Below are 25,299 nucleotides of genomic sequence, written 5' to 3' on the forward strand. Positions count from 1 at the left end.
GAGCACGCAAAAGGCCTGAGGTGGGGGAGAAGCAAGCAGAAGAAAACCAGGGAGAAGTGGAAGAGCTCAGGAAAACAACGAATGCAAAAGGGTGCAACAGGCACCGGGCATGCTGTCACGGAGAGGCTGCACTTCCCTGCTCCTCCGGAGGACAGCCCCTGGGACACCACCCAGGCTGGGTGCACGGAGAGAATCAGAACCCCTGATCCAAGGGGCAGAGATCCAAGCCTATACCAACGGGGCTCAAACTGCCAACAGCTACTTGTATGGGGGAACTGGTCCCACTACACTGTATAGGGTGGGGCTGGATATATGGAGAGATCAGATCTCCATGCCTTTTGTCCATCCATCAGGGACTGGGTGCTACGAAGACAAAGAGAGTCCCGTAGCTAAACGGAGAATCCCGGCAGGGCCCAGGGAAGAAAGGAAGTTCTTGCACCCACAGTGTGCATCCAGGTGGGACGCAGGGGAGGAAGACTCCCACGCCTGTAAGGCGCATCCAGGGATTGGGGACAGTCAAAGCCCTGTGTCCGTAGGGTGTGTCCAAGCTCTGCCCCCGAATCTCAGGGCCTCACAGCACACCCTGGCGCGTAGGGAGACGCCCTCTCGGCACCCACCGGAGGCCGGTGCCGGTGGATGCGGACATCGGGGCGTGCGGGACCCCGCGCTGCCCGCCGGGGCGGGGCGGGGCAGGGCGGTGGGGGGGTCTCCTGCCAGGCTCGGCGGCGACGCCGGCGGGTCCCAAGGAGTTAAGGGCTGTCCCCGCCCCAGCCCCGCCCCGCCGGTGCCAGCGCTCGGGGCGGCGGAGGCGCAGCGCCGGGCCGCGGCAGGGGTCGGGGGGGGCGCCGGCGCCGGGCCATGAGCGCGGAGCGCCCCGGAGCGCCGCCCGCCCCGCGCCGCCGCCGCCGCCGCTGCTAGCATCGCCCCGGGGGCCGGGAGAGCGGCGGCGCCCCGGCCGCGCGGCTGCCCCGGCGGGGATGTGAATGGCGCTGGGGGTGCTCGGCGGGACCGACATGGAGTGGGAGAAGCTGCCGCGGCGGCCCGGCGAGGGCGAGGGGGAGGCGGCGGGGCCGTGGCCGGGCTGCGGGCGGCTGCGGCCCTCCTCGTACCGGGCGCTGCGCAGCGCCGTCTCCACCCTGGCGCGCATCGACGACTTCTACTGCGAGAAGATCGGGGCCGGCTTCTTCTCCGAGGTCTTCAAGGTGTGCGGGGCGGGAGCGGGGATGGCGGGCCGCGGGGCATCCCGCCGGGATCGGGCGTCCCCCGGGACCGCGGCAAAAGCGCAGCCCCGGCCGCGCCCTCGGCTGGGGACCGTGATCCCCCACCTCCTGCCCCGGCAGCCGTGCGAGGCTAGGGGCTCTTCGAGGCGGTGCCGCGCGGAGGGGACGTGGGGACTCCGCCGTTCGCCCCGTCCCGGCCGGGGCGTTGTGCCTCCATCCCCCCGAGCAGGGGGAGGGGAGCGCCGGCTCTGTTTACAGGCGGGGAGGCTGAGCGCTCCGAGCTCTGCCCCGTGGGTTGCGCGGGGGGTCGGGTGGCGTGCAGCCGAGCCCCGGGGACCCCTGTCAAAAGGCTGGACAACCGAGCCCGCTCGGGGTGTGCCTGTGGCAGGGAATCCAGGTGGTGTTCCTAGCCACTCCAAGGTGATGTCCGGCGTTGCCGGGCCTGCTGAGCAGGTGATGTGCAGGATTCCCCATGGGACCCCCACGAAGGTGTTTGGATGTGGGACAGGTGTGATGCCGTAGCACAGCACGGGGCTGACACCTGGCTGAGCCCCCAGAGCTGCCTTTGTCCTCCGTTCTCTCTGGGACTGTCAGGGTGGGGATGCCTTGTGTGGCCCGTGCCCAGGATAGGGGTCTATGAGTGCTGGTGGGGAGCTCAGTGTCTCCAACAGTGAGGCAGAAGTGCATGGTGGCAATATCCTGCCAGGCCAGTGCACTGCTGCTGGGGACGAAAGGCTGTGCCTTGGTGTCACCACTACCTCTCCTGGCAGAGGGGAGGTGTGTGCATGTGTTGTTTTGAGCCTCTACATCAGTTAAGGTACCATAAGCCACTGGGCTAGGACTGCCCTTAAGTGGTGATCTAGTGGCTTCATATCCCTCAAAGAGCAGCTTAGGGCTGGGCACAACCCCTGCTACCTGCCACCACAGTCACTGAGGTCACAGGCAGCACAAACATTAGGGCATTCACATCCTGGCAGTACCCTGGGGTCTCTCTGCAGCCCTGACACCATTCCCCACTCAGCAGGGAGACCCCAGGACCTGTTTCCTCTTCAGCCACAAAAGAGGTGTCCTGTGAGGGGCTATGGAGAATGTGCAGAAAGGTCCCTCTCCTCCATGCTCCCTCCTGGAGCTCCCAGTGGAGCCATGACCTCCCTGCTGGCTGGGTTCCTGCTATTGATCTCTGGCATGGAGTGCACAGCAGCACCTTGGAGCAGAGGGAGGCATTTAATAATGTCAGGCGTGGATATGGCTCTTTAATAATGGATGTTCCCGTGTCTCAGCAAGGCCACAGTCTCTTCTTGCCTCTCTGTTTGTCTTTCCAGTCTCTACGGGAGCCACAAAATGCCCATTCTCCCATACGTTGTTTAGGTTCTTGTGGGGCTGCTGGCACGTAGGATTTGGGGGATTGGCGAAGGTTGAGGGGTGGGAAGGGGATCAGGATCAGTAGTCGACATGTGTGCATGGTGGCAAGGAAGCAGGAATGGGAGGGGGCCAGATGGGGCTTTGTGCTCGTGCAGTGGGTTGAGTCCAAGAGCTCAGCAGGATGGTTGGGGTAAGCCTGGGATCTGAGCTGGGGTTTGGCCACCAGAGCTTGCGAGGAGAACAGAGCTTGGCAGGGCAGCCCAGGACCCATTTTCCTCCCACCTCCCTTGTTCCTTCCATAGCTTTCCAAGGCTGTGGGCAATTGAATCTGCTCTGTGTGGCTGCTGAGCCGTACGTCATTCCAGCCTTGGTGGGTGAGGGGGACAAGGAGGGGACCTTGACATCTCTGCCCCTGTACAGGTAGCTCAGTCCTGGTGTGGAGCTGAGCCAGGGTCAGGCAGGGTGCTGACAAGCATCTGACTGTCTTCTCAGCATGAAAGCCAAAGGGCTCAGTGTATCCAAGCCCTGGTGTCCCACGCTAGCCCCTCCAGTCAAGCACCTCTCTCAGAAAGGCTGTCCAGAGCAAACAGGAGACACCAGTGACAAGAAGCTGCTCTTTTTCATGGTGCGTGTTCATAGCTGATCCCCCACTGTGCTGCAGAGCAGGGCTGTTTTCCCTCTGGAGCAGCTGGTTCTCATTGCCTTTCCCTGTGCAATCCCAGAAGCACTAGCCCCCCCATTTTCTCAGATACACAGACATTGCAGGAAGCCACCTCTCTATTTCCAATTGACTGAGCAGATTGAGCCAGGTCTGTTTGTGCCAGGCATTTTCTCCAGCCCTTAAACCACTGTTGCATCTCTTCCCCAAATCCCTCTCTTACCTTCCCATGTGTTGTCTGCAGCAGACACAGGGGCTGTGGGCAGCATCCTTGGGGCTGTATTCAGAGGCCTTCACTCATCTGAATCTCAGCCTCATGCCCTGATGTTGTGCATCCTCTTGGAAATGCCATCTCCCAGGGTGCAGCTCTGTGATGTGCTCTGTCCATCGCCCCATTTCCATGGCATTTTGTGTGTGTGTGTGTGTGTGTGTGTGTGTGTGTGTTTGTGTGTGTGTTTGCGTGGTTTAGCAGCTCCCAGCATGAGCAGAGCTCAAGAGAGGGTTTTGGCATCACTGTCACTTGCCCATCTCTGCTCACTTCCCCGCCAACCTTTGGGGTTTTCTATTTACTTCCAGTTTTCCAGTGCAACTAATGGAGCAAGTCCCTTCCTCTTATCTGCTGCCCTTCATCAGGGACCTTGCCTTGTTTTACAGAGCAGAATGAAGCAGTGTGACACTGATGGGGAAACTAAGGCAAGCAGGGAGGAAGTGAATTAGCCAAGGTCAGCCAGCCATGGCAAGGCTGGGAGCAGCCCTGGCCCTGCAGTTGCCGCTTGGGAGTCCTGGGCACAAGAAACGTGGTGTGCTGACCAGCTGGAGAGCTGCCAGCCCCTCTCCTGCTCTGTCACAGGACATGCTCCAGGCTTGCCAGTCAGGCCAGGCAGTGATCGGCCACCACTGTGTAACACTGGCTCTGCCTTGGCTCCTGCTGTGCCCACAGTGCCGCTCCTGGGAGAATAGGAGGTGGGGGTTGCTGATGCTCAAACACCCTCCAGGAGCAGGTGCTTTGTCTCTTCCTCAGAGAAAGTCTGTCTTGACTGATTCTGCCTTTTCCATTTGATGAGCACGTTTTCCACTCCTACCCAGTTGTGTTATTGGGATTCCTGTGAGCTCAGATGCAGTTGTTGTGGGTGGCTGTGGGGTTACCAGTAGCACTGCTAGTTCCCTTGCCCCCCTCCTGTCTTTCCCACAGAACTCTCTGGGGTGACGGGTGCGGGATGGTGTCCCTGTGTGACTGTGCCTTGCCTGTGTGGGGCAGGGGTCAAGGGACTATGCAGAGAGTGGGGCTGTGTGCCAGGCCATCCCCAGTGCGGGCTGCAGGGGGGATGGCTGCTCAGACATCATGGGGGGATGTCAAGGAGCTTTGCCCCATGTCTAGACGGGAGTGCAGGCTGTGGGGAGGGAGCAGGCCGTCTGCTTGCTCTGATTAGCATGCTCTTTAAATAAGACTCTAATTTCCGCTGTTAAAAGAGCTCAGATCCCTTGTGCCTGGGCTGGGGCTGCCGCCAGCCCGGCCCATCCCCCAGCCCTGTGTGCTGGCGGCAGATGGGATGGGGACCAACATGCCACGGCTCAGCCGCGGTACCCCCGTGAAGTGCCCAATGGACCAGCCATGTGGGATGCCAGGGAGCATCGGTGCGGGGTGAGGACTTGCCTGTTTTCTGGGTGGGGGATAGTGCCCTGCCTTCCCCCTGCAGCCCCACACGGCTGCCTAGCTGAGCTCAGCTCCGGGGAATGTGCTGGGATTCCTGGGCACCATGCCAGAGTGCATGAGAGAGGCGAGAGGGGACACCTTCCTGCCCGAGGAGGTTGTGCTGCCTGCTGCCTTCTCTGGATGTCAGTGAGGGAGGAAACCTCCTTAGTGGGGGGCTTCAAGCCCCCTGCAGTCATGGCTGATGCCCTTTGCTGCTGTGTCTGTGTCAGAGGGTGGCCAGAGTGCTGGGCTGGTGCTAGCACCTGGACAGACTGGGTAAACTGGCCATTGTCTGTGGGAGTCATGGAAAGGGAGCTTAACTCCTTCCCTGCTGTCCCAGGTGTGGGCTGGCCTTAAGCTGTCCCAGGTTTGGGCTCCCCTTGCAGGGGAGATGGCAGAATGGGGCCTCGCAGGTGAGCTCATTGGGCAGCCTCAAGGACATCATGCCCCATGGGGATGGAGTCACGGAAAAAGACATTGGAGCAGGGCTGCACTGGACAGGAGCTCCCGGGATCCCCGGGATAATTCCCGAAGAAGCAGCTTTCACCAGACCTTCCCTCCCCCAGGCTGCCTCTCCTCCAATCTTAAGGTGTCCAGCCCCATGTGACTGCACTCAGCCTATTCCAATGGCAGGTGGCTTTTTAATGAGGAATTAAGCCACGGGCACCTCCCAGCCGTGTGGGGCTGAGCTGGTGCCCACCAGATGCTGCTCCCTGAGGCAGGGCTGTCGCTGCTGGCAGAGAGCTGGCCAGCCCTACGGCACATGGCCACCAAGTGCCAGCATTGTGTGTGCCGCACAGCATTCCTGACGTGGGCGCGTCGCGCCGGAGCCTTGCTGCCTCCAGCCATCCCACCGGGGATGAGCCTGCCTGCGCCACTGAGCCGGGTCCTGCTGTCTGGCAGCTGCTGGTGCCAGCCAAACTGACCGAGCCAGTCCTGCCAGCCCCTCATGGCGTGGGAAGGGAAGGAAGCACTGCCACCAGGAGAGTTAGGGCAGGAATGATGGGTTTTGCTGGGCAGCACCCAGTGCCAGAGGCTTGGCAAGGCTGTGGATCCTGCTGGCCTTGTCCAGGCTCTGCCTTCCTCAACCCCCGGCTCCATGGGGAGCTGGAGGGACCAAGGGAGACTGTGCCCACCCTACTTTGGTCACACAGGCCACCTCCTTAAGCCCTGCACTGAAGCCTGGCTGAGAGCCCAGTTTCTGTTTCTGGTGCTGCCCTCAGCTGCCCCACCTACAGGGATAGAGTGGAGGAAAGATGGGTGAGATGGGGTGGGATTGCCCCTTGCCCTTGGTCCAGGTGTGACCAAGGAGTCCTAGGGCGTCAGGATGCCGCTGGCAGCAGTTCCAGGACCTACTGGGCAGTGGTGAGCAGGGTAGTGAGCACAGGGAGGATTTGGAGCACCATTAGCACCTGCTGGGTGTTCTCCACAGCAGGCACTGCAGTTTAACCCTGGAACAGGCTCTCCCTGAGCCCAGGAGCTCAGTATGTCCAGTGCTCAGCAAGGAAGAGGCATGGGGAAAGCCACCCTCCCTTCTTCCTGCAGCATGGTGGGGTGCCAGGATAGGGGCCTGTGGTGGCAGCTGCCTGGGGTGTCCCCTTCCCACTTGTCCAGGGTCCATTCTGAGCTCTGCTGTCACATGGCCCCTGTTGGTGGGTCAGGAGTGCCAGCTGGCTGTCTGGGGCTGGCTGGAGGTGACACAGGTGTAACTGGAGCGGGGTGCCCACAGGCAGGTGTCTGCTGAATTATTCAAAGCCTCTCCATGAGCTCAATGAGCTGATGGTGGCACAGCACAGTTATTGCCTCTCACTTCCACTCTGACTGGGACTGGTTTGGCATCAGTGCACACAGACATGTAGAAGGACCTTCATAGAGCACTCATTTTCCCCAGAGCCTTTTGAAAGGATGTGCTGCTGCCTGATCCCCTGGGTATTTTCTGCTGGATAGATCCCCATGGCATGCACCCCAGGAGCAGTGCTGGCCATGGTGTGAGAGGAGAGCCCTGGAGGGGCCAGCATGCCAGCCTCCCTCTGTTGTGGTGGGGACAAGGGTCAAGCTATGAGCAGGATAGGGGTGCTGGGGATCCTGCCTCCAGCCAACACCCTGTGTTTTGCTGGGGACGGCAATCCCTGACGTGAGGGGTATTGTGGGGGTGTTTTGGGGCTGGCCAGGGGCTGGCACCAGCTCAGCAGCCTCAACCAGCATTGACTAAAAAGGAGAAGAGCAGGGAACTGACGGCAGCGCTGAGGAATGCCTGCGCCTCCGTGCACAGCTCTGTGTGTGCTGGGGGGCAGCTGGGATCCACTGGGTTGTCCCCCCGGGCAGCTGCTGCTCCAAGGCAGGGTTGGCATCCCACTCCCACACCTGCTCAGGAGGGGACCTTCAGTACTGTTTTGGCCCCCCCATAACAGTGCTAGGTCAGGGCATCCCATGCTCTTCCCTTGCCCTGCACATGCCAGGGAGCTGCAGATGGACAGGGTGTCCGTGCTTGGCCATGCTCCAGCTGCTGTTCTTGGCGGGGGACTAGGCACCCAGATCGCATGACAGTGTCAGGCTGGGGCTGGCTAAATATACAGCTCATCCAGGCTCCATGCCCTGCCAGACTAGGGTCAAGCAGTACAGCTGGCCACACCTAGAGCTGGTTCAGAGGGGAAGTGTACCCCCTCTTTTCTCCACCCTATGCTGGTAGGGTCTGGCTTGGTGTTGCTGACCCAAAACAAATCCTCCCTGATGCTCCCCAATACTGTACCTGCCTGTTCTTACAGTAGAGCTGGGCTCACAGCTTATGGGAGCTGTTGTTGCTTCTCGGGAGTTCGGGGCAGTGTAGTGTGGTGGAGGGAGCGTGACAAGCATGCTCCCCGCCATCCTTCACCGGGGTGCCCCAGGAAGGATGGGGCTGTGTGTCATCAGTACTGGGAGTGCTTGGAGATGTGGGGAAAGTCCCCCCCTAGCCCTAGTGGTCCCTGGGGTGCCATGGGATGCTTAGCTCCTCTCTCTGGGCTGGGGTGGGAGCCGGGCGAAGCCTGGTGTCCATGCAGGCTGCAGAGGTACGTGGGGCTCAGTCTTTCTTGCATCCCCCTCCAGGTGCGGCACCGCCAGTCGGGGCAGATCATGGTGCTGAAGATGAACAAGCTGACCAGCAACCGGGGCAACATGCTGCGGGAGGTGCAGCTGATGAACCGCCTCTCGCACCCCAACATCCTCAGGTAGGACCTGCTTCCTCACTACTGGCCCCCCCTTTCCCCTAGCCTGGGGGTTTGGAGCTACTGCTGACACTGGATAAGCTCTTGGGGCTAGTCCCTGCCACAGCCACCCTCAGATCCCCTCTATCTCGCAGGTTCATGGGGGTGTGTGTGCACCAGGGACAGCTGCATGCCCTGACAGAGGTAAGAGCGTGGCAACAGCCGTGAGTCTCAGGGTTCCTGCAAGACTGGGGAAGGGACAGTGATACCTATGGGGACACATTCTTGGCCTGTGACATGTGCAGGCAAGGCCTACTGGGAGGCTGTGGTGTGGGGTGGTTGGAATATGCATTAGGATGAAAGATGGGCATCCAGTGTTCTGGGGGCGAAGGGATGCTGTGATGCAATGGCCTGGCTCTTCCCATCAGTACATCAACGGTGGGAACCTGGAGCAGCTGCTGGACAGCCCTGTGCCCCTTTCCTGGTCCATGCGTGTCAAGCTGGCCCTCGACATTGCCCATGGCCTACGCTACCTGCACTCCAAGGGCATTTTCCACCGTGACCTCACCTCCAAGGTACAGGATGTTCCAAGGCACCGCATTGCTCTTGTTGTCCCATACCCATGTTGCAGCCTTGCTGCCCCAGGCATGGAGGGCTGGGGAGCAGGAGACTGTGATGTGCTGGGGCATCCTGAAACTGGTGGCCAGGGAGGTAGGGCTGGTGCACTTGGTGTGACAGGTCCTCCTGTGCCCACAGAACTGCCTGGTGCGCTGCGAGGCCAGTGGCTACACAGCTGTAGTGGGTGACTTCGGCTTGGCAGAAAAGATCCCCACCTACAGGTATGTGGGCAGCATCCACCTGTCGATCCTCATCCCTGGAGCCCACTCAGAGCAGAAGCTGGAGAGGGATGAACATTGGGAATGCAGCTAAAAGGGTAGGAATGGGGGTGGTGAGATAGTCCCAGGCAGGGGGGACTCCAGGAGCAGTTTGGGAATGGCTAGGAGGGGATGGAGAAGGGGGTGGTGTGACTGGGGAAAGATGAGTTTGTAGAGTACATGGAAGAGGCTTAGCTCAGGATGGTGATGGAGATGGAGATGGTGATCTGGGCTGCTGCAGCATGAGAATGGGAAGTTGTACATTTGGGGAACTGGGCAGCCTCTGATATTCCACCATGTCTCCCAGCGAGGGCAGCGAGAAGGAGCCGCTGGCCGTGGTGGGCTCTCCGTACTGGATGGCACCTGAGGTGTTGCGTGGGGAGATCTACAATGAGAAGGTGAGGCTCTTCTTCACCTGAGGTACTGTGTGGGGCTTTACTCAAGCTTGTGCTGCCAGTGGTTTGCAGAGTTTGCAGTCCTGGGGTGCACCTAGAGGGAAGGAATTGGGCGTCCCTCTGGTGAGAAGGTGCCAGACCCCCCATGTGGCTCTAGAGGGAGGAGAAGGGCTGTGGCCTTGCAGAGTGGTGGGCACATCACCTTGGGGCTGCAGGGCACCCCCATGACTCCCCACTCTCTGCAGGCTGATGTGTTTGCATACGGCATCATCCTGTGTGAGACCATTGCTCGTGTGCCAGCTGACCCCGACTACCTGCCCCGCACTGAGGTGACTGTCTGGGATGGGAACAGGGGGAGTTGTGGGTAGCAGCACTGAGGCTGGGACCCCTTCATCAAACAAGGGGGGGTCATTCTGTGTTGGGCGGAGACCCGTGTGCCAGACTGGTCCCACATCTCAGGGACGGGGTGCTGTGTTCCACTTGCTGCCCAGGGAGGGATGGTCTCTGCCAGTAACCACAGAACCCATAGTGAGACTGAAAAGGAGAACAGGGCAGTTGGATTCAGGCAGAGACCAGAAGCGATATCTGTGTCCTAGTATCTCCCAACCTTAGCCCAATTTGAGGTGACATCAGCGTGCTCCCCTGCTGTGTCCCCACTGGGGTGCTTCCAGGTCCACAGTCCTGTGTGACAGTGCATGGGAGAGGGGGCCAGCCATGCTGGGTCCCCTGGGCCTTGTGGTGCCGCAGGAGACCCAACCTTATTTTTCTTCCTTTCCCTGGTGCAGGATTTTGGTCTGGATGTCACCACTTTCCGCACCATGGTGGGAATTGACTGCCCAGCGGCCTTCCTCCAGCTGGCTTTTCACTGCTGCAGTGTGAGACTCCCACCTCCACTGACTGCCCTTCCCAGCCAGGGCAGGCAGGCAGGACAGGCTGCCTTGCCTGCTCACAGGGCGAGCAGGGAGCTGCCTCTGCTGTGCAAGGCTCCCTGGGGTGCTTGAGGAGGCACAGACCTGATGGGGAATCCCTCCTACCCACAGATGGAGCCCACCTCCCGCCCCTCATTCCTGGAAATCACGCAGTGCCTGGAGAGCATCCTGCAGCACCAGCTGGGCGCCGAGGGTGCCAGGTCCACCCTGTTCGGCATCGGGGAGAGTCTGCCTGCATCTGGAACAGCAGCCACACTCAGTGGTACGTGGGCGCCTCGGGGACAGGCCATAGCAGGGTGTAAAGATGGGGGAGTGTGGGTTTCCCATCCCACCCCATCTGCTGTAGGGGAAGGAGACAGGGGTATGTGAAGTCTGCAGGATAGAGCTGGTCCCCGTTCCTCCCTTGGGGTGTGCCCCTACGTTGTTGGGTGCCCAACACCCGGTAGCACCCCACATGGGCAGCTGCTGGCTGCTGATGAGACTCTCCTGTGCCCATGCCCAGGAGTGGCCAGGAGGTCAGCCAGCCACACCGAGCAGTCACCCCTGCGTGAGCTGGGAACGCAGCATCTGCAGCCAGACCAGCGCCTGTCCCGCAGCCAGTCTGACATGTTCCCTTCAAAATCGCCCACCCTGCTGTGGCCGCTGGAGCCTTGCAGCGGGGCCAGGTCCAAGGAGACGTCCCCCCGTGTCAACCCCTTCTCCCAGCGTGAGGACCTCAAGGGGGGGAAGATCAAGCTCTTTGATACGCCAAGCAAGTCAGTCATCTCGCTCACCTTAGACCTGCCGCCCCCCGCCCCGTTGCAGCTCAGCAGCCCTGTGACGCCTGAGCCCGCCGTGGAGGTGCAGTGTGACTTCTCAGCACCCACCACCAGCCCCCGCAAGTGCCACTCTCTGCCCTCCTCTCCTGAGCTGCCCCACCGGGGGGGCCTGGAGCTGGGTATGGGGTCCTCTCATCCCACTGATGACCCCCAGCCCCCCACACTCCTTCCTCCCCCAGCGTGGGGAGGAGCCTCCACCCCCAGCTCTAAGGCAGAGGAGCAGATGGACTGTGGCCCAGACAGGTCTGAGCCAGCACAGCCCACCCCACTGCCCCTCAACAGCAACTTCATCCGCACCGCATCCTTGGGCTCACGGGCCTGGCAGCCAGACGTGCGGGCCCCCAACGGGCTCCTCATCAACAACAACCATGTGATGGTCAGCAAACCTCTGGCCTGGGGCAGTGGGCTGGAGCACGGCTTCTCTGAGCTCAGCATCTCCTGTGCAGCAGCGCTGGAGCGGACGGAGCGCTCAGCCATGCTGCCTGGGCACAGCTCTGGTGCCATGCTGGAGCAGGATGAAGTGCTGCCCTGTCCTGGCTGCTGCCTGAGTCCCTTCAGCTTCAGCTTTGCCTCCATCTGCCACCGGCCAGCACCCAGCCCGCCCCGCTACCAGAACCTCAACTGTGAGGCCAAAAGCCTCATCTGCCACGATCGGGGCCAACACCAGAAAGCCCCGGGGCCCGTGCTGGCCGAGCCCAGCCTGAAGCTGCCGGAGGCACAGTCCTAGTGATGGGGACCCTGGGGAGTGGGGCTGAATCCAGCTGCCCCTTGCACCCCTCTGCAGCCACAGCACTGGGCAGTGCAGGAGCCTGGCACATCCCCATGGTCTGTCATCACTCAGCACGTGGTGGCCACCAGTGGCCGTGGTGCCAAGTGCTGTGGCTGCCATAGCGCCACCCAGGCACTCAGGCACCCACCCCACCAGGATCAGCCTTGGGGATCTGCAGGGAACCCTGGAGGTGGGCTGGGTCTCTGCTGGGGACCAAAGTGCAATAACACTGCTGCCCTGAGCACTGCCCCAAGCGGCAGGGCTGGTCCCCCGCCGGGGCCACGGGGCTCAAGCCCTGGATCCAGGACCCCCTTTCCCCAAGGGCTCACCCTTCTGCAGGATCTTGCAGAGTATACAATGAGCCTGCTACCTTGGGAGAGCTGGGAGTTACCTGAACCCAAGGGGGTGAGAGGGACTGGGTTGGGGTAGAGAGGTCAGCAAGTGTATATGTGTTTTTGGGGATCCTGGGGGGCTGGTGGGTGAACCCATGTGTGTCCACAAGTGTGGGGAGCACAGCCAGTCCCTGACATGGGAGAAGAGGGCAGGGGACCGTAGAGGGGCAATGCCCATGGGCAGTGCACGGGGAGGATTGCCAGCACTGGGGTTGTCCCTGCCTGACCGATGCTGAGGGTTGGGTGCTGAGTCAGCACAGCGTCTCATATCTCCTGGGCACGCAGGTTTGGGAGAAGGATGCTGGCAGAGGGGCCAGGATGCCATCCTGGCATCACGGGGATGGGGCCAGTGGGCAGCACAGTTAGGCTGCCTGGCCCCCGGCAAGGGTGGGAGCCGGGTTTCCTCCCTCCTGCACAATGCACTGGTGAATGCAGAACTCTTTGTGTTTTTTATTATTATTAATAATAATTGCTAGTAATATATACCCAGCTTATTTAAAGTGTTCATTAAAAACTGAATGTCCCAGCAACTCAGACTGCTGGTTCTGTCTCTTGGATGCACATCAGATGTGGGCCCAGAAGGTTGCATGGCCTTGCCTGGGCATTCTGGGGAACTCCTCCAGGATTGCAAACCAGCCTGGTTCAGCTCATTATCTCAACTCCCCTAAAGCACCCATCTTGACTGAGATGGCTTCAGACAAATTCCCTTTCATTATTTAGGTTCTTTGGGTTCATGCCTTAGAGTCCATGTTTGCTGTAGTGTACAAGAAAACAAAGAGCAGACAAACTGGGTCTCTTTATTGCTATCAACTGAGTTTAGCCAGCAGACAAGACAGACGAGTGACACATGCCCCCTCCAAAAAGCCTGCCTTTAACACCCTTTTGCTCTTCATGCAAGCTTACTCACACTGCAGCTCATCAACTATATATGGCACGCGCAACCTTATCATAAACCGAGAGCATTTTCGCCTGGTTGAACATAACTTCCTGTGCTCTCACCTGGCCGCAGTGTTACATCAGGGCTGCTTTGCTTAATCTTCACGTGTGCACGTGTGTAGCAGCTATTTAAAGTCCTGATGAGTTGTCTTGCAAAGCATCAGCCTGCTACAAGTGCCTGAGTTAACTTTTGCTTTTGAAAGACACAATCACACCGTGGGGCCCTAAAGGTCATTGCTCTACTTTCTAATTAGCGCCAAAAAAAATCCCCAAACGTCAGCACAGGCACCGGCCAGTTCGGGCTCAGCTTCCCTCCTTAGGTGCTGAGGCTTTGCCGAGGCCGTTGAGTGCTGGGTTGAAAAGCCGTGGCCAAGCTGCTCCTGCGATGGGGTCAGGCCGAAAATTCCTGCTGTGGGAAGGGGACAGTGTGGGGGTGGGGCTGTGCTATCACCAACTCCCGCTCCTGACATGCCAGCACCGCAGCTCTCTCCATGCTGGGGATGTGGCATGGCTCCAGCACTGAGTATCAGTGGTTGATCCACTCTGCAGCCGGTTCCGAGCTCCCCACTGCCCACCAACCGTGGTGTCCCGTGCAGGTGTGGGGTCAGCTGCGGAGCCTCTACCACTCAGCTAAAGCACATCAGCTGGAGGCAAAGGGCCGCGGGGCATCAGTGGGAAGGACTTGGGTGGCCCAGGGGCAGTGGGCTGTGGAGGGAAGTGGCTGGCTGGAATGGATGGGACATCCTGGGCACAGCAAGGGTGGAGCAGAGGCGGTGCAGGGTGCGGGTGCTGCGAGGGAAAGCAGAGGAGGGTGAGGTAAGGTAAGGGGGAGATGCTGCCCAGCCTCCACCACATGCAATAGGGCTGGGAAAGCACCTCACCAAGGGTTTTTCCCCATCTTGCCCCTTTGCTGAGCCACGGCTTCAGCTCTTGAGCTGCCTCAGACCCAGAACACCCATGGCAGCGAAGGGATGGAGGCAGGCTCCATCCAGCATAGGGAGGTGACTGCATTCCTCCCCCTTTCCAAGGGAGAGGGGCTCACCATTCCCCAGGCAGAGCTGCAGGCCCCCTGCTTTCCTCCAGGCATACCCCACAGGGCCTGTGGTCCCTGACTCAGCAGGACTCACCACAGCAGTACTGGGGCCAGCAGCCACCATCACTTGAAAGGGAAGCTTGGCCCTGCTGCCTTCTCACAGATCCAGAGGTGCAGGTCACTGGGACCAGTGCACTGGGCGGGTTTGATGCTCCCATGGCTTATTATGGCACAGGTTCCATTCGATTTTGACTGCCACGGCCTGAATGGGGAAACAACGCATCAGGCACTGACATGTTCTTTCTACAAAACCTGCTGAGGCAGCTGCGGCTGCTGACAACTGTCTTTTGTACACTGGCAGAGGAGGGGTTGGAAGCTGCAAACAAAGGGGGATCCCCCAGTCCTCCCCTACTGATTTCACAGGCTGAAGCCTCAGCTGATGCATCCCTGCACTTCCTCGGGCAGGCTGAGAAACACTGTGAAAGGTTTGCAGTGCTTGCAACACCCCTTTAGCCTCCCCCTCTCAGGTTTGCTGCTGGGGGTTGTTCCATGCCTGCAGTGGGGAGCGCCAGCTCCTCCCTGAAGGCACATGGATGACCAGAGGAGCTGCCCGGGCCCTTGGGTGTGTTCTGGGCACAGCTCCCATGGCAGGGCTGAGGATGGAGGGCCAGGTACCCACAGCCTGGCCAGACAGGTTTGTTCCTCCCCAGTGCTCTCAGACACTGCAAGAGGAAGCGGCAGCGAGCTGAGGAGGTGGTGCACGTGGCAGGGAGGAGCCCAGGATTCTCCACAGACAGGAAGACTTGATCTCCCTTTGGAAAGGAATCAAGAAGGCATGTGGGGTATAGAGGTGGTGCTCAAACACCTTGCCTAGGGCTCGTATAAAATTTGGGGTTTCTTCTGTCTGCTCTTGCTGCCTCCTGCTTCACATGCCCTGCATTTTACCCACCCCCTAGTCTTGGCTTTCCATTTGTGTGTCCTCTAAGCACCTCAGCACACCACTGCACCCACCTTCCCACAGTCCCTGCTGCTCTGATGCTCTTTGTTTCCCAGGGCCTGTGCCTGGAACTGGGTACTGGTGGGATTTAAAACACTTCCTAGAGCCATGCCAGAGGAGGGGAGTTTTGGAAAGAGGTAGTACTGCCACGTACCTCTCATAAAGGGAGCCATCCACCCAGAACCAGGCCTCTGAGACCCCCTCAGCATCTGGGTCCTCTTCCTCCAGCCAGCCATAGTCGTACCAAGGAAAACTGCCCTTCTGCAATCCAATCCAGTATGGGACATCTGCATTTTTCAGGAAGGTCTGAAGAAGGAGAAAAAGTGCTTTTCCATGTTTTATTCCATGGCACCCATGTACTGCAGTACTATATACTTCACAGCAGGGTAATCATCTCCGCAAAGAGCCCCTGGGGCTGGAGCTTCTTCAGGCAGGACAGCTGAGCAGCCCTTGTGCCCTGCTCCAGCTTGGGAAACATCCAGGGATGCCAGAGCCTTTCTATCCCATGTCAACCACCAGCCATGTGCTCCAGAGAACAGCCTTGCACCCTCCAATGTTTTGGCAGGACAGGGGGCCCCCAGAACCGTGCTAGACCATCTGTGGACCTCATGGCTGGATATACCATCTCCTGCCCTCAGCTCCCCCAGCACCCTACCGGCACAGTCCAACGACTCCAGGATTTGGTGACCAAGAGCTGAGAATATGTCTTCTCACACTCATCTCTGCTGTCTTCCCATGTCTTCTTCTCCGAGGAGATATAGAGGCACTTGCCCCTGTACAGCAGCCAGCCCGAAGGGCAGCAATCTGTGGGTAGGGGCACAGCTGAGGGGCTTGCTCAGCCACAGGTACCCTGTGGGGCAACACGGAACAGCCCCACACCTTCCCAGCAGACATCACAGGCTCAGTGCTCCAGGCATTGCTTCAGCTCTTGGACCACCCTGTCCCCACCATGTGGTCAAAAAAGCCAGTACTCACCCCTTGGCACCTGCTGAGCGGTGCCAGTCACCTGGAGCACCCCCTCCCTGCTCCATCACCACCCTACCTATAGCTGTGCAGGAGCGCAGGAGGGCCACGGTGCTCTCGCTGTTGTTGAGCCTCCCCTGCACCTCCTGCATCTCCCTCTCTGTCCTGCCTAGGACTGCCGTGACGCGACGCAGCTCCGTGTTCAGTCTGTCCAGCTCCAGCTGGCTGATGTTGCCCTCGTGCCATGCTTGCTGCAGCTCTTCTCTGGCCCATGCCAGCTCCAGTTGTGTCTGCTCCAGGCTCTGCTCCTGCTCCCTCAGCTCCTGTGACAGGCGGCCCTGCTCGGACGCGTGCTCGCGGGAGGACTCCTGCAGGCTGCGGGTGACCTGCCAGTCTGGGGACAGGGTGGGTGAGCTGAGATATAAGCATGGGACAGTTCGGATGTGGGACTGACCCCACTTAAGGGAGGTGGGATGGGCAGGCCAAGGCAGGGAATTATCCATGATGAATGGGAAAGGATGGGAGGGAAGGACACAGCAGGGAAGTGTACGGTTAAGGGTTGGGCAGGATCTGGCAGGGGAGAGCAGGACAAGGCAGGATGGGGCATAGGAGCAGACACAGCAGGTTAAGGGCAGGGAGGGTGAAGCAATATGAGGCTGGACAATGCCAGGATGGGAAAGAAAAGGAGCAGAAACAGAAAGTAAGGTGAGAAAGAGGGATAATGGGAGGCAAAGGAGGTGCGAGGGATGTGCGAGGGATATAGGCTAGTTTGTGGCAGACAGGGCACACCGACTCAGCAGTGAGTGTGCATGAGCATGCCTCTATTCACCCACAGTGCCCACCCCAGCCAGATGCCTCCCTGACCCAGATGTTCACAGTCCCCCAGCTCACAGCAAGCCCCCAGGGACACAGTGGCCACCAGCAACAGGCAAGTTGCCAGCAGACCCACAGGGATGCACCACCGACGGGACCAGCACCCTGCAAGACACAACAGACAACAGATGTCACCTCAAGAGCTGGAAAACCCGTGAAAGTCCCCAGACCTCCTTCCTGGATACAGGCAGGAGAGTGGTGGCATGACAGCACAGATGGCATGGTGTGGGTGATGGGAGTGGGAGGACCCCAAAACACCACCCACAACCCACACCAGAACCATCCGGGGTCTGCTGGAATCCAGCTGGATACTCACCTGGGTTGGGCTCTGCTCTATTCCCATCCTGCCCTGCCAGTGCCGGCTGCGTGTTCTCGAAGGGGCTCTCTGCCTCATTCATGCCAAAGGCTGTTGGAGGAAGGCAGGGGAGAGCAGCTGAGGCCATGGGGTTGGGCATGGCAGGGACAGCGTGGTGGGGCCAGTGGGCTCTCACCTGCCTCCAGTGCCTGGCTGGCCATGCTCTGGCCTCCCAACACTTTGGCAAACCTCAGGTCAGCATAAAGCTGGGCCATGTGGGCAAACGCTGGGCAAGCCCTGAGCCTCGCTGGCTCCCGTTCCGCCCTTGGGATGCCTTTCTGAGATGTCCCTGTTCCTGGTGATTGCACCGTCTCTCGGAGGTGCAAAGGAGAAGTGCAGACAGCATCTGCAGAAGCAGAAGTTTGCTCTGCACTGTAGCAGATGGGACTAGTGAGGCACAGCTGCAGGGACCAGCACCCTCTCATTGGTCCCAGAAACACCAGCCTGTCCCCTCCCACACCCTGAAAGTGCTCATGGTCCCCCAGGCACAGGGCAGGGTGAGGGCAGCACAGCCAGGTGTCACTGCAGGGACAGAGCAAAGGATAGACCCAAATCTGTGGACTACAGGGCAGAGCAGGGCAATCCTGAATACAGGAGCAAATTGCTGTGTGGACAGCTCCATGGAGGGCTGGAGGTATACACAGATAGAGATTTCCTCTCCCAGCCTCTGAGAATGGGACTTTCCCCATTATGTATTTTGTTCCACTACCTCTCATCCCCTCCAATGAAGACCCCAGCTTTGGCATTGCTCCAAAATGGCCCCAGAGTTACAAAAATCAGTGATGTCCCCTTTGCCTTCCCTTCCCAAGACCACACTCCCAGCATTCACAACACTTTCTTGGTCCTCCAGGCCCTCAGTGTCTCAGAGGTCTCTACTAAACTGCATCCAGAGAAGGGCAGGTTTCAGAAGGGATGCCCCCAAACCCTCCCACTACTTCCCATTGCCTGCTACTGCCTCCCACTCTGTTCCACTGCCTTGCCATTGCCCCCCACTGTCTTCCAGATGGCCAGATGGGCACATCTGAACACAGCCAGTCGCAGGGACAGCACTAAAGGTGAACAGTGGTGCTGGTGGAGCACAGTGTTACATAGCCACTGTCCATCATTTCTGCAAGAGCAAGGGAAGGTCTTCCTCCGTGGAGAAATGCAAAAATCAAAGCCAGCTTCAAAGGGGACAGGAATGAGGTTTAGAAAGCTAAAAGCTGGGCAGCCTCTACCCAACCTCCTGGAAGAAAATGGAGCATATCTGCCTGGGCATGCAGGGGCCCAGACCCAGAGAGGACATGCAGATGAAAGGCCAGTGGCATTTATTGGGTGACTGCCCAATGTACCTCCTACTGCTTGGAAGCACTAGCCTGGGGTCAAGGGGAAAGCAGCAGGGCCATTTATCATGACCCTTCAGTGTCTGGGATGTGGTTTTCCACAGTGTACTTGGTGGCAAAATGGAGAGATGTGGCCATGATGAGAGAAGAAGTGAAAGCTCATACTGCAATGTGGAAGTCTCTTTTAGGCATTAGGGCAGCAATGCTCAGATCCTGGAGCAGAGCACCAAGAAGAGGGAACCTCCATCCTGGATGGAGTCAGCAGGAGAGCTACCTGTTCCCAGCTGGAAGCCAGACCTGCTTTCCCCTGCCCTAGGAAATTTGATGAATTCTCTCTAGGCTGAGCCCTACAGCTCTGCCCCATGCTCCAGCCCCGAGCTGCACTGCCCCAACGCCATCCCAGGGGACACTGAGCAGTTTTGGGGGGTGGAAGGAAACGATATGGTGGTGCCTGGCCAATGGCAGGGCGCCGGTGCCGTGGCCGTACTTTCCCCTCCGTCGCAACTCAGCACACTTCTGCTTCTGCAGAAACCAGCTGCAGTTTTCCACTGAAGCGGAGCAGAGCCCGCAGGGCCATCGGGGCCGCCCGGGGCATGGCCCAGAGTGTGGTCTATGCCGACTTGAAGTTTGCTGCGGGGCCCTCATCCACCGTCCCCGACGACGATGACAGTCCGTACGAGAACGTGCCGCTGGGGCCGGTGACAGCAGCGCCCAGCCCAGGTGGGAAGGGGCAGCAGCCGCTGCCGCGGGGAGGCCCCGGCGCAGGGCGGTGGCAGGGGACCACGCGGTGATGCCTGCGGTGCTCCTCTCTTGCAGGGCGCTGGACCCGGCGATGGCGCGTCCCCACAGCGCTGCTGGCAGCCAGCCTGCTCCTGTTGCTGCTGCTGCTCGTGGCCGTCGTGGCCCTGGGGGCTTGCCGTGAGTCGGTGCCTGCCGCGGGCTGGGGGCAGCCGGGAGGGCGGTAGCAGGAGCGGGCGTCGGGCTGGGGAGGGACTGGCTGCGGGGGGCTGTCAGGGCGGAGGCGTGCCTGGGGCTGGGGTCCGGGGCTCTTGCATGGCCACCACAAGCTGCCTCCCACTGCCTTTCCCACTACCTACCACTGCCTACCACTATCTCCCCTTGTCTCCCCTAGTCTTTTACACTGCCTGCCATTGATTTCCCACTGCCTCCCACCCATTCCCGTGGTCTTGCCCCTTCTTCCCCCTACCTGCCAATCCTTCCCACTGCCTCCCACTCTCTATGAATGCCTCCCATTTCCTCCCACTGTCTTCCCACTCCCTCCCATTGCCAACCATTGCCTCCCATTTCCTCCCATTGCCTTCTACTCCTTCCCTAATTATTGCCTCCTAATCCCTCTGACTGCCTTCCCATCACTCCCTCCCATTCCCTCCCACTGACTTCCCACTGTCTTGCATTGCCTCCCACTTCCTTTCCACTTCCTCCTACTGCCTCACATTGCCTTCCTATTTTATTCCCACTGCCTCCTGCTGCCTTCCCATTGCTTCCCACTGCCTTCCACAGCCTTCTCATTGATTCTCCTTTTTTTCCCACCATCTCTCACTACCTTCCAATGTCTCCTCTCCACCTGCCACCATTGGGGTTTCCATTCCCTTCCCACTGGCACCCCCCAGACAATATCCATCCACAGCCAGATACTCTTATCCCTACTCTCACTTGCAAGAGGCATGCCCCAGGCAGGGCCCCATGCCCATGTCCAGCTCACCCACCCTGTCCCCAGACTGGCAAGTCACCCGCAGCCTGCAGGAGTCCTCCCGCGAGCACGCGTCCGAGCAGGGCCGCCTGTCGCAGGAGCTGAGGGCGCGGGAGCAGAGCCTGGAGCAGACACAACTGGAGCTGGCATGGGCCAGAGAAGAGCTGCAGCGAGTGTGGCTCAAGGGCAACATCAGCCAGCTGGAGCTGCAAAGCAGGAATGCTGAGCTGGGGCATACCCAGCGGGAGCTGGCTGTGTTGCAGGAGGAGATGCAGGTGGTGCAGGGGAAGCTCAGCACCAGCGAGAGGAGTGTGAGGAGCCTGCTTGCCTGCGTGAACACAGGTGAAGCATGACGGGGTTGGGGCACAGAAGATGTTGCTGCTGCGAAGATGCAGGGGCTGAACTCAGCCAGGCTGAGCTCCCCAAGCATCCATAGAAGGATGAGCACCTGAGCTGTGCCCCTACCCCCAGATTGCTGCCCCAGGGGCTGGGTACTCTTCAGGAGCAAGTGTCTCTTCATCTCGGTGACAAACAAGACCTGGGAGCAGAGCCAGGAAGACTGTGCAGGGAGATTTGCTCAGCTGATGGTCCAACATGACTGGACACCACAGACAGTGCCGGTACAGAGCAGGGGGGTTATGGTACCCCAGGAGGGTGGCGCTGGGCAGAGCCCCATGGGGCCAGCTGCAGCAGTATCTGTGGAGGTGCCAGGGTGGCACCATGAGCCCTGGATTCCCATCCTGGCAGTCTGATGGGAGAAGCACAGCCAGCCCTGGGGTTCCTGGGCACCTGGCGAGTGCTGGTCATGAAGCAGGAGGTTGACAGCTTCTCTCCCCCCTAGTATTTTGTGCATGCGTCTAAGGCATACTACTGGATTGGAGGAAAACCCTTTTATAGGGCAAGGAGATCTATGCAGATGGACAACAGACCCTCGTAAGTGCAAAAGTCCTTGGCATAAGCACCTGCCCTTTTGCCATACTAGAGAGGTGCTGTTTTGCCCCTGTGACACCCTTCAATAAAAGGGTTGATGCACTCCCATGACCAGTGCCCCAAGGGAGGGGGGGTGAGGGTAGAGCCAAGCTGTGGGGTGCAGTGCCAAATATCCAAGTGGCAGAGAAGAAGAGCAGGAGGAGGAGGAATGTGACACTTCCTAAGGCTGATCTCTGTGCCAGGTGCCTTGCCTGCCCCAGCAGCACCGGGATCTATGGGAAGTGGTATCCATGGTGAGGAGGTTGTCACTGCTGCCCTGAGATGTGCCCTCTTTCCTAGGAAACGCCCTACTTCAAACTGCTGGTCAGTAATTAATGGGGAAATGTGGGGTATGCGGTGTGACAATCTCTACCATTGGATCTGCGAGAAATCCCCAGAGCTGAGCCGTGCATCTGAGACTCGACCTCTCTTTCTCACCAAGGACTGACTGCTGCCAGCCCCCTTCATCACTGGACTCAGGAACAGGACCTGGGTGTGCACCCTGAGATCCTGTCCCCGCTGCACGCTTTGCCTCAATTGCGTTGCAAAACTGCTGGGGAAACGTGTCTCCTTTTTAAAGCAAGGATTATGGAAAATAGACCTTATTCCCCTCTCCCACACTCATGCAAACACATATTACACTGCTTTATACTGTGCCACTGCATGTCCCTGTGTGCCCTGGCCAATGCAGCTCGGACCCAGGTCTCCAGTGCCGAGCCCAGCTCTCACCTTCTTTGTTACCCCAAGGCTGCCAGGGGTGCAGGATCTGCCATTTGCATATTTTTGGAGCTGGGGAATGACACACTGATGTCCTCAAACTGTCCCTTTTGGGGAGACCTGTGGATTTACAGCCTGTCCCTTCTCTCAGTATTCACAACTCTCGTCCTGCCCTTTCTTCTGCCTTCATCACCTGCCCAGGGCTTTGTGCTGGGTCCTGCCTGGAAAGAGTGCTGACAGTGAGGCCATCAGCATGAGAAAATGCTGGGAAGCCCAGAGTCTATATAGGAAGTGGGGGAGTGCTGGGTATCTTTCAGAACATTGTGGATGAATGAGGAAACTCTGAAACCATGGGAGGAAAAGGAGGGCAATGAAGAGCCCTAAGACCATGGGAGGTGAATGTGGGAATCCTGAGACCATAGAAAAAAAGGGAGTGCAGTGGAACTGCAAATGAGGGTGGTGCTGAAAAAGTGGAGGTGCACTGATAAGACAGTGGGAGAGAGGAAGGAGCACTAGGGAGACTTGGGAATATGGGGAAAAGGGGAGACACCTCCCACCAAGGAGGAAAGATCCCTAAGAATGTGGTGGGACTTCATATGCCAAAGAAGGATAATGAGACACCCCACTCCAGGACCCAGTTGGTGTGTGGGGGGAGTCTAGAAGCAGCACTGACTGTCCCTGTCTCAGTCAGTCAGTCAGTGTTTCTTCAGAGGGAGGAATGTGTTGGCAACAATTTTGCTAAGCTGGACCTGAGACAGCCAGCACGGCTTCAGCACAAGTCCTGCCCAACCAAACCAGTGGCCTTCTACAATGGAGTGATTGCATGAGCGAACAAGGGAAGGGCTACACGAGTGAACAAGGGAAGGGCTACACGTGTCTTCTATCTGGACTTCTGTAAAGCCTTCAACACAGTCCTCCTCTGAATTTGAGATAAATTGAGTCAATGGGTGAACTGTTCAGTGGGTAATGTTGGACAGCTGCGTCCAGAAGATAGTGGTCAATGGCTCAGTGTCCTCATGTGGACACTGCTGATAATGTTGGCCCTCAGGGATCCACCTTGGGACCAGTATTATTTAGTACTTCTGTCAACAACATGAACAGTGGGATCAATTGCATCCTCGCCAAGTTTGCAGGTGACACCAAGCTGAGGTGGTTTGACACACCTGAAGAACAGGATGCCATCCAGTGGGACCTGGACAAGCTTGAGGAGTGGCCCTTGGGAGCATCATGAGGTTTAACAAGGCCAAGTGCTGGTGCTGCACCTGGACTGGGACAGCCCCCAGTACCAGCACAGGCTGGGCATGACCAGACCCAGAGCAGCCCTGCCCAGAAGGGCTTGGGGGTGCTGTGGGTGAGAGGCTGCACATGGCCCGGCCATGGCACTCACAGCCCAGAGAGCCAAATGTGTCCTGGCTGCATCCAGAGCCCCGTGGGCAGCAGGGCAGGGAGGGGATTCTGCCCCTCTGCTCTGCTGAGACCCACCTGGAGCACTGCATCCAGCCCTGGGCTCCCAGCCCGGGAGGGACAGGGACCTGCTGGAGCCAGTACAGAGGAGGCCACCAAGATGATCAGAGGGATGGAGCACCTCTGCTGTGAGGAGAATTGAGATTGTTCAGCCTGGAGAAGAGAAGGCTTCAGGGAAAACTTACTGTGGCCTTCCAGTACCAAAAGGGGCTACAGGAAGTCTGGAGAGAGACTTTACACAAGGGCTTGTAGAAAAAGCACCTGGGGAAATGACTTCACACTGAGAGGGCAGCTCCTAGGAGAGCTTCCATAGAAGGAGGCTGGTGGAGCCAGCCCAGTGGCATGGCAAGGCTGGGACAGGATTGCAGGTCCCTTACAGTCTCAGCTATCATGCAAAAAAAAGACTTGCTGTGTCTGGCTTGTCCTGGAGAGTCTAAACATCCTCTCTGCTCCTAAAGCCCTGAGCTCCAGCCCCCACTGCCCACAGTGTCGCAGTTGCCACCACAAGGACACAGTGCAGACCCCATCCAGCCTCTGGTCCATGTTTTCCCTAGGCTGGTTCAGCATGGCTGCTTACTTGCCCATCTTGATGTGTGGCTTCTCCTTGCTTCCCAGCTGCAGGATTTGCACTTTTACCCACTCCAGTATCAGCAGTATCAGCAGGCTCCCATCAAGCCATTTCTCCAGGCCTCTCTGTACTCCAGTCCTGCCCTCTCGGTACCCCGGTCCTGTTATGTGTAAACTGGCTTGGTATTGCCCCCAGCTGCCTGAGGCCACCCCCTACCCCTCATCCAGTGCACTGATGAAGGCTCCAAGGAGCGCAAACCCCAGGATCAACCCTTCAGCCGGGGGAACAAGGGTGTTACTGACACCCACTGCAGGCCTCACACCATTCAGGTTTTCCAACCACACCCTTTTCCTCTTCTCCTGACCTCATATATCCCCACTTTGCCAGTGAGGAGACCATGGAAAACCATGACCCAGACCTCAAAGGTTCTCCCATTGCTCTCCCCTTATCCACAGGCCGTTGTTCCCACAGCAGCAGGCAGGTCAGACAGGCATCGCCTGCCCTTGGTAAATCCTGCCTGGCTTTCCCCATCCGTACTGGATGGCTGCAAACCAAGGAGGTGTGCTACATCTTCTTCCTGGTATCAAGGCAGGACAACAAAGCTCAGCTCCAGACAGGTGATGGAGGGATAAGAAAGGGCAAGACAGGAGCCAGCAGCAAATAGTGGCAGAGGCAAGGGCAGCCAGGAAAACCATCTTACCTACCTTCACAAAACCACCCCCAGTGGAAGGCAGCAGAGGTGAGCTGGAAGGCTGGTGCAGATGTCCCCTTGTTGAGGAATACCTCTGCTCCAGGCAGCTGGGCTTGCACAGTGCAGCTAGAGATGCAGATGGAAAAGCAAATTGAGCTCAGGGTGGGAGCCTGAGGCAAGAGGCTGTGAACTGCCAACCTTTGGGATAGCAAAGGGCAGGAAGATGAGTGGTGCCAGACAGATACATGGGCACTGGTAGACACAGCAGGAGATAGGAATTGCTGACCTTTTGGATAATGAAGGAGAGAGGTGATGAAAGCAAGGTGGATGGACAAGAGAGGAGGAGGAGCAAGACTTGAGCACAAGCAGACACTGAGGGAATAAAAGCCCACGTGTTCCTTTGTTGG

General features: G+C 58.7%; 3 protein-coding genes across 3 annotated transcripts; 2 read left to right on the plus strand and 1 right to left on the minus strand.

The window, feature by feature from the left end:
• Positions 1-785: 785 nt before the first annotated feature.
• On the plus strand, positions 786-12,827 carry TESK1 (testis associated actin remodelling kinase 1). The gene is made up of 10 exons (XM_068177485.1): positions 786-1,202; positions 8,018-8,139; positions 8,271-8,319; positions 8,544-8,690; positions 8,872-8,954; positions 9,298-9,388; positions 9,631-9,714; positions 10,171-10,260; positions 10,426-10,576; positions 10,817-12,827. The coding sequence occupies exons 1-10, from the start codon at positions 984-986 to the stop codon at positions 11,857-11,859; spliced, it is 2,079 nt and encodes a 692-aa protein (XP_068033586.1). The 5' UTR covers positions 786-983; the 3' UTR covers positions 11,860-12,827.
• A 991-nt stretch (positions 12,828-13,818) lies between these two features.
• On the minus strand, positions 13,819-17,879 carry LOC137464591 (B-cell differentiation antigen CD72-like). The gene is made up of 8 exons (XM_068176012.1): positions 17,587-17,879; positions 17,412-17,501; positions 17,114-17,200; positions 16,302-16,616; positions 15,915-16,063; positions 15,414-15,565; positions 14,357-14,524; positions 13,819-14,018 (listed from the first exon to the last, which is right to left on the minus strand). Exons 1-7 carry the CDS (start codon positions 17,873-17,875, stop codon positions 14,386-14,388), a joined length of 1,221 nt encoding a protein of 406 aa, XP_068032113.1. The 5' UTR covers positions 17,876-17,879; the 3' UTR covers positions 13,819-14,018; positions 14,357-14,385.
• Positions 17,880-19,202: 1,323 nt separating this feature from the next.
• On the plus strand, positions 19,203-22,140 carry LOC137464526 (B-cell differentiation antigen CD72-like). Its single transcript, XM_068175910.1, has 6 exons — positions 19,203-19,492; positions 19,589-19,690; positions 20,511-20,825; positions 20,955-21,103; positions 21,325-21,416; positions 21,753-22,140. The coding sequence occupies exons 1-6, from the start codon at positions 19,231-19,233 to the stop codon at positions 21,898-21,900; spliced, it is 1,068 nt and encodes a 355-aa protein (XP_068032011.1). The 5' UTR covers positions 19,203-19,230; the 3' UTR covers positions 21,901-22,140.
• Positions 22,141-25,299: the final 3,159 nt, after the last annotated feature.

This window comes from Anomalospiza imberbis, chromosome Z (assembly GCF_031753505.1).
Source record: "Anomalospiza imberbis isolate Cuckoo-Finch-1a 21T00152 chromosome Z, ASM3175350v1, whole genome shotgun sequence".
Classification (NCBI taxonomy): domain Eukaryota; kingdom Metazoa; phylum Chordata; class Aves; order Passeriformes; family Viduidae; genus Anomalospiza; species Anomalospiza imberbis.

Coding starts and splice junctions, on each gene's coding strand:
- LOC137464526 (XM_068175910.1), top strand. CDS start 19,231: ATGGCAGGGCGCCGGTGCCGTGGCCGTACTTTCCCCTCCGTCGCAACT. Junction 20,826..20,954: donor GCTTGCCTGCGTGAACACAG/GTGAAGCATGAC, acceptor CCCTACCCCCAG/ATTGCTGCCCCAGGGGCTGG. Junction 21,104..21,324: donor GGACACCACAGACAGTGCCG/GTACAGAGCAGG, acceptor TCTCCCCCCTAG/TATTTTGTGCATGCGTCTAA.
- LOC137464591 (XM_068176012.1), bottom strand. CDS start 17,875: ATGAGAGGGTGCTGGTCCCTGCAGCTGTGCCTCACTAGTCCCATCTGC. Junction 16,617..17,113: donor TGTGTCCCTGGGGGCTTGCT/GTGAGCTGGGGG, acceptor CCCTGTCCCCAG/ACTGGCAGGTCACCCGCAGC. Junction 14,525..15,413: donor GATGGCTCCCTTTATGAGAG/GTACGTGGCAGT, acceptor TTCCCCATTCAG/GCCGTGGCAGTCAAAATCGA.
- TESK1 (XM_068177485.1), top strand. CDS start 984: ATGGCGCTGGGGGTGCTCGGCGGGACCGACATGGAGTGGGAGAAGCTG. Junction 1,203..8,017: donor TCTTCTCCGAGGTCTTCAAG/GTGTGCGGGGCG, acceptor ATCCCCCTCCAG/GTGCGGCACCGCCAGTCGGG. Junction 8,140..8,270: donor TCGCACCCCAACATCCTCAG/GTAGGACCTGCT, acceptor TCTATCTCGCAG/GTTCATGGGGGTGTGTGTGC.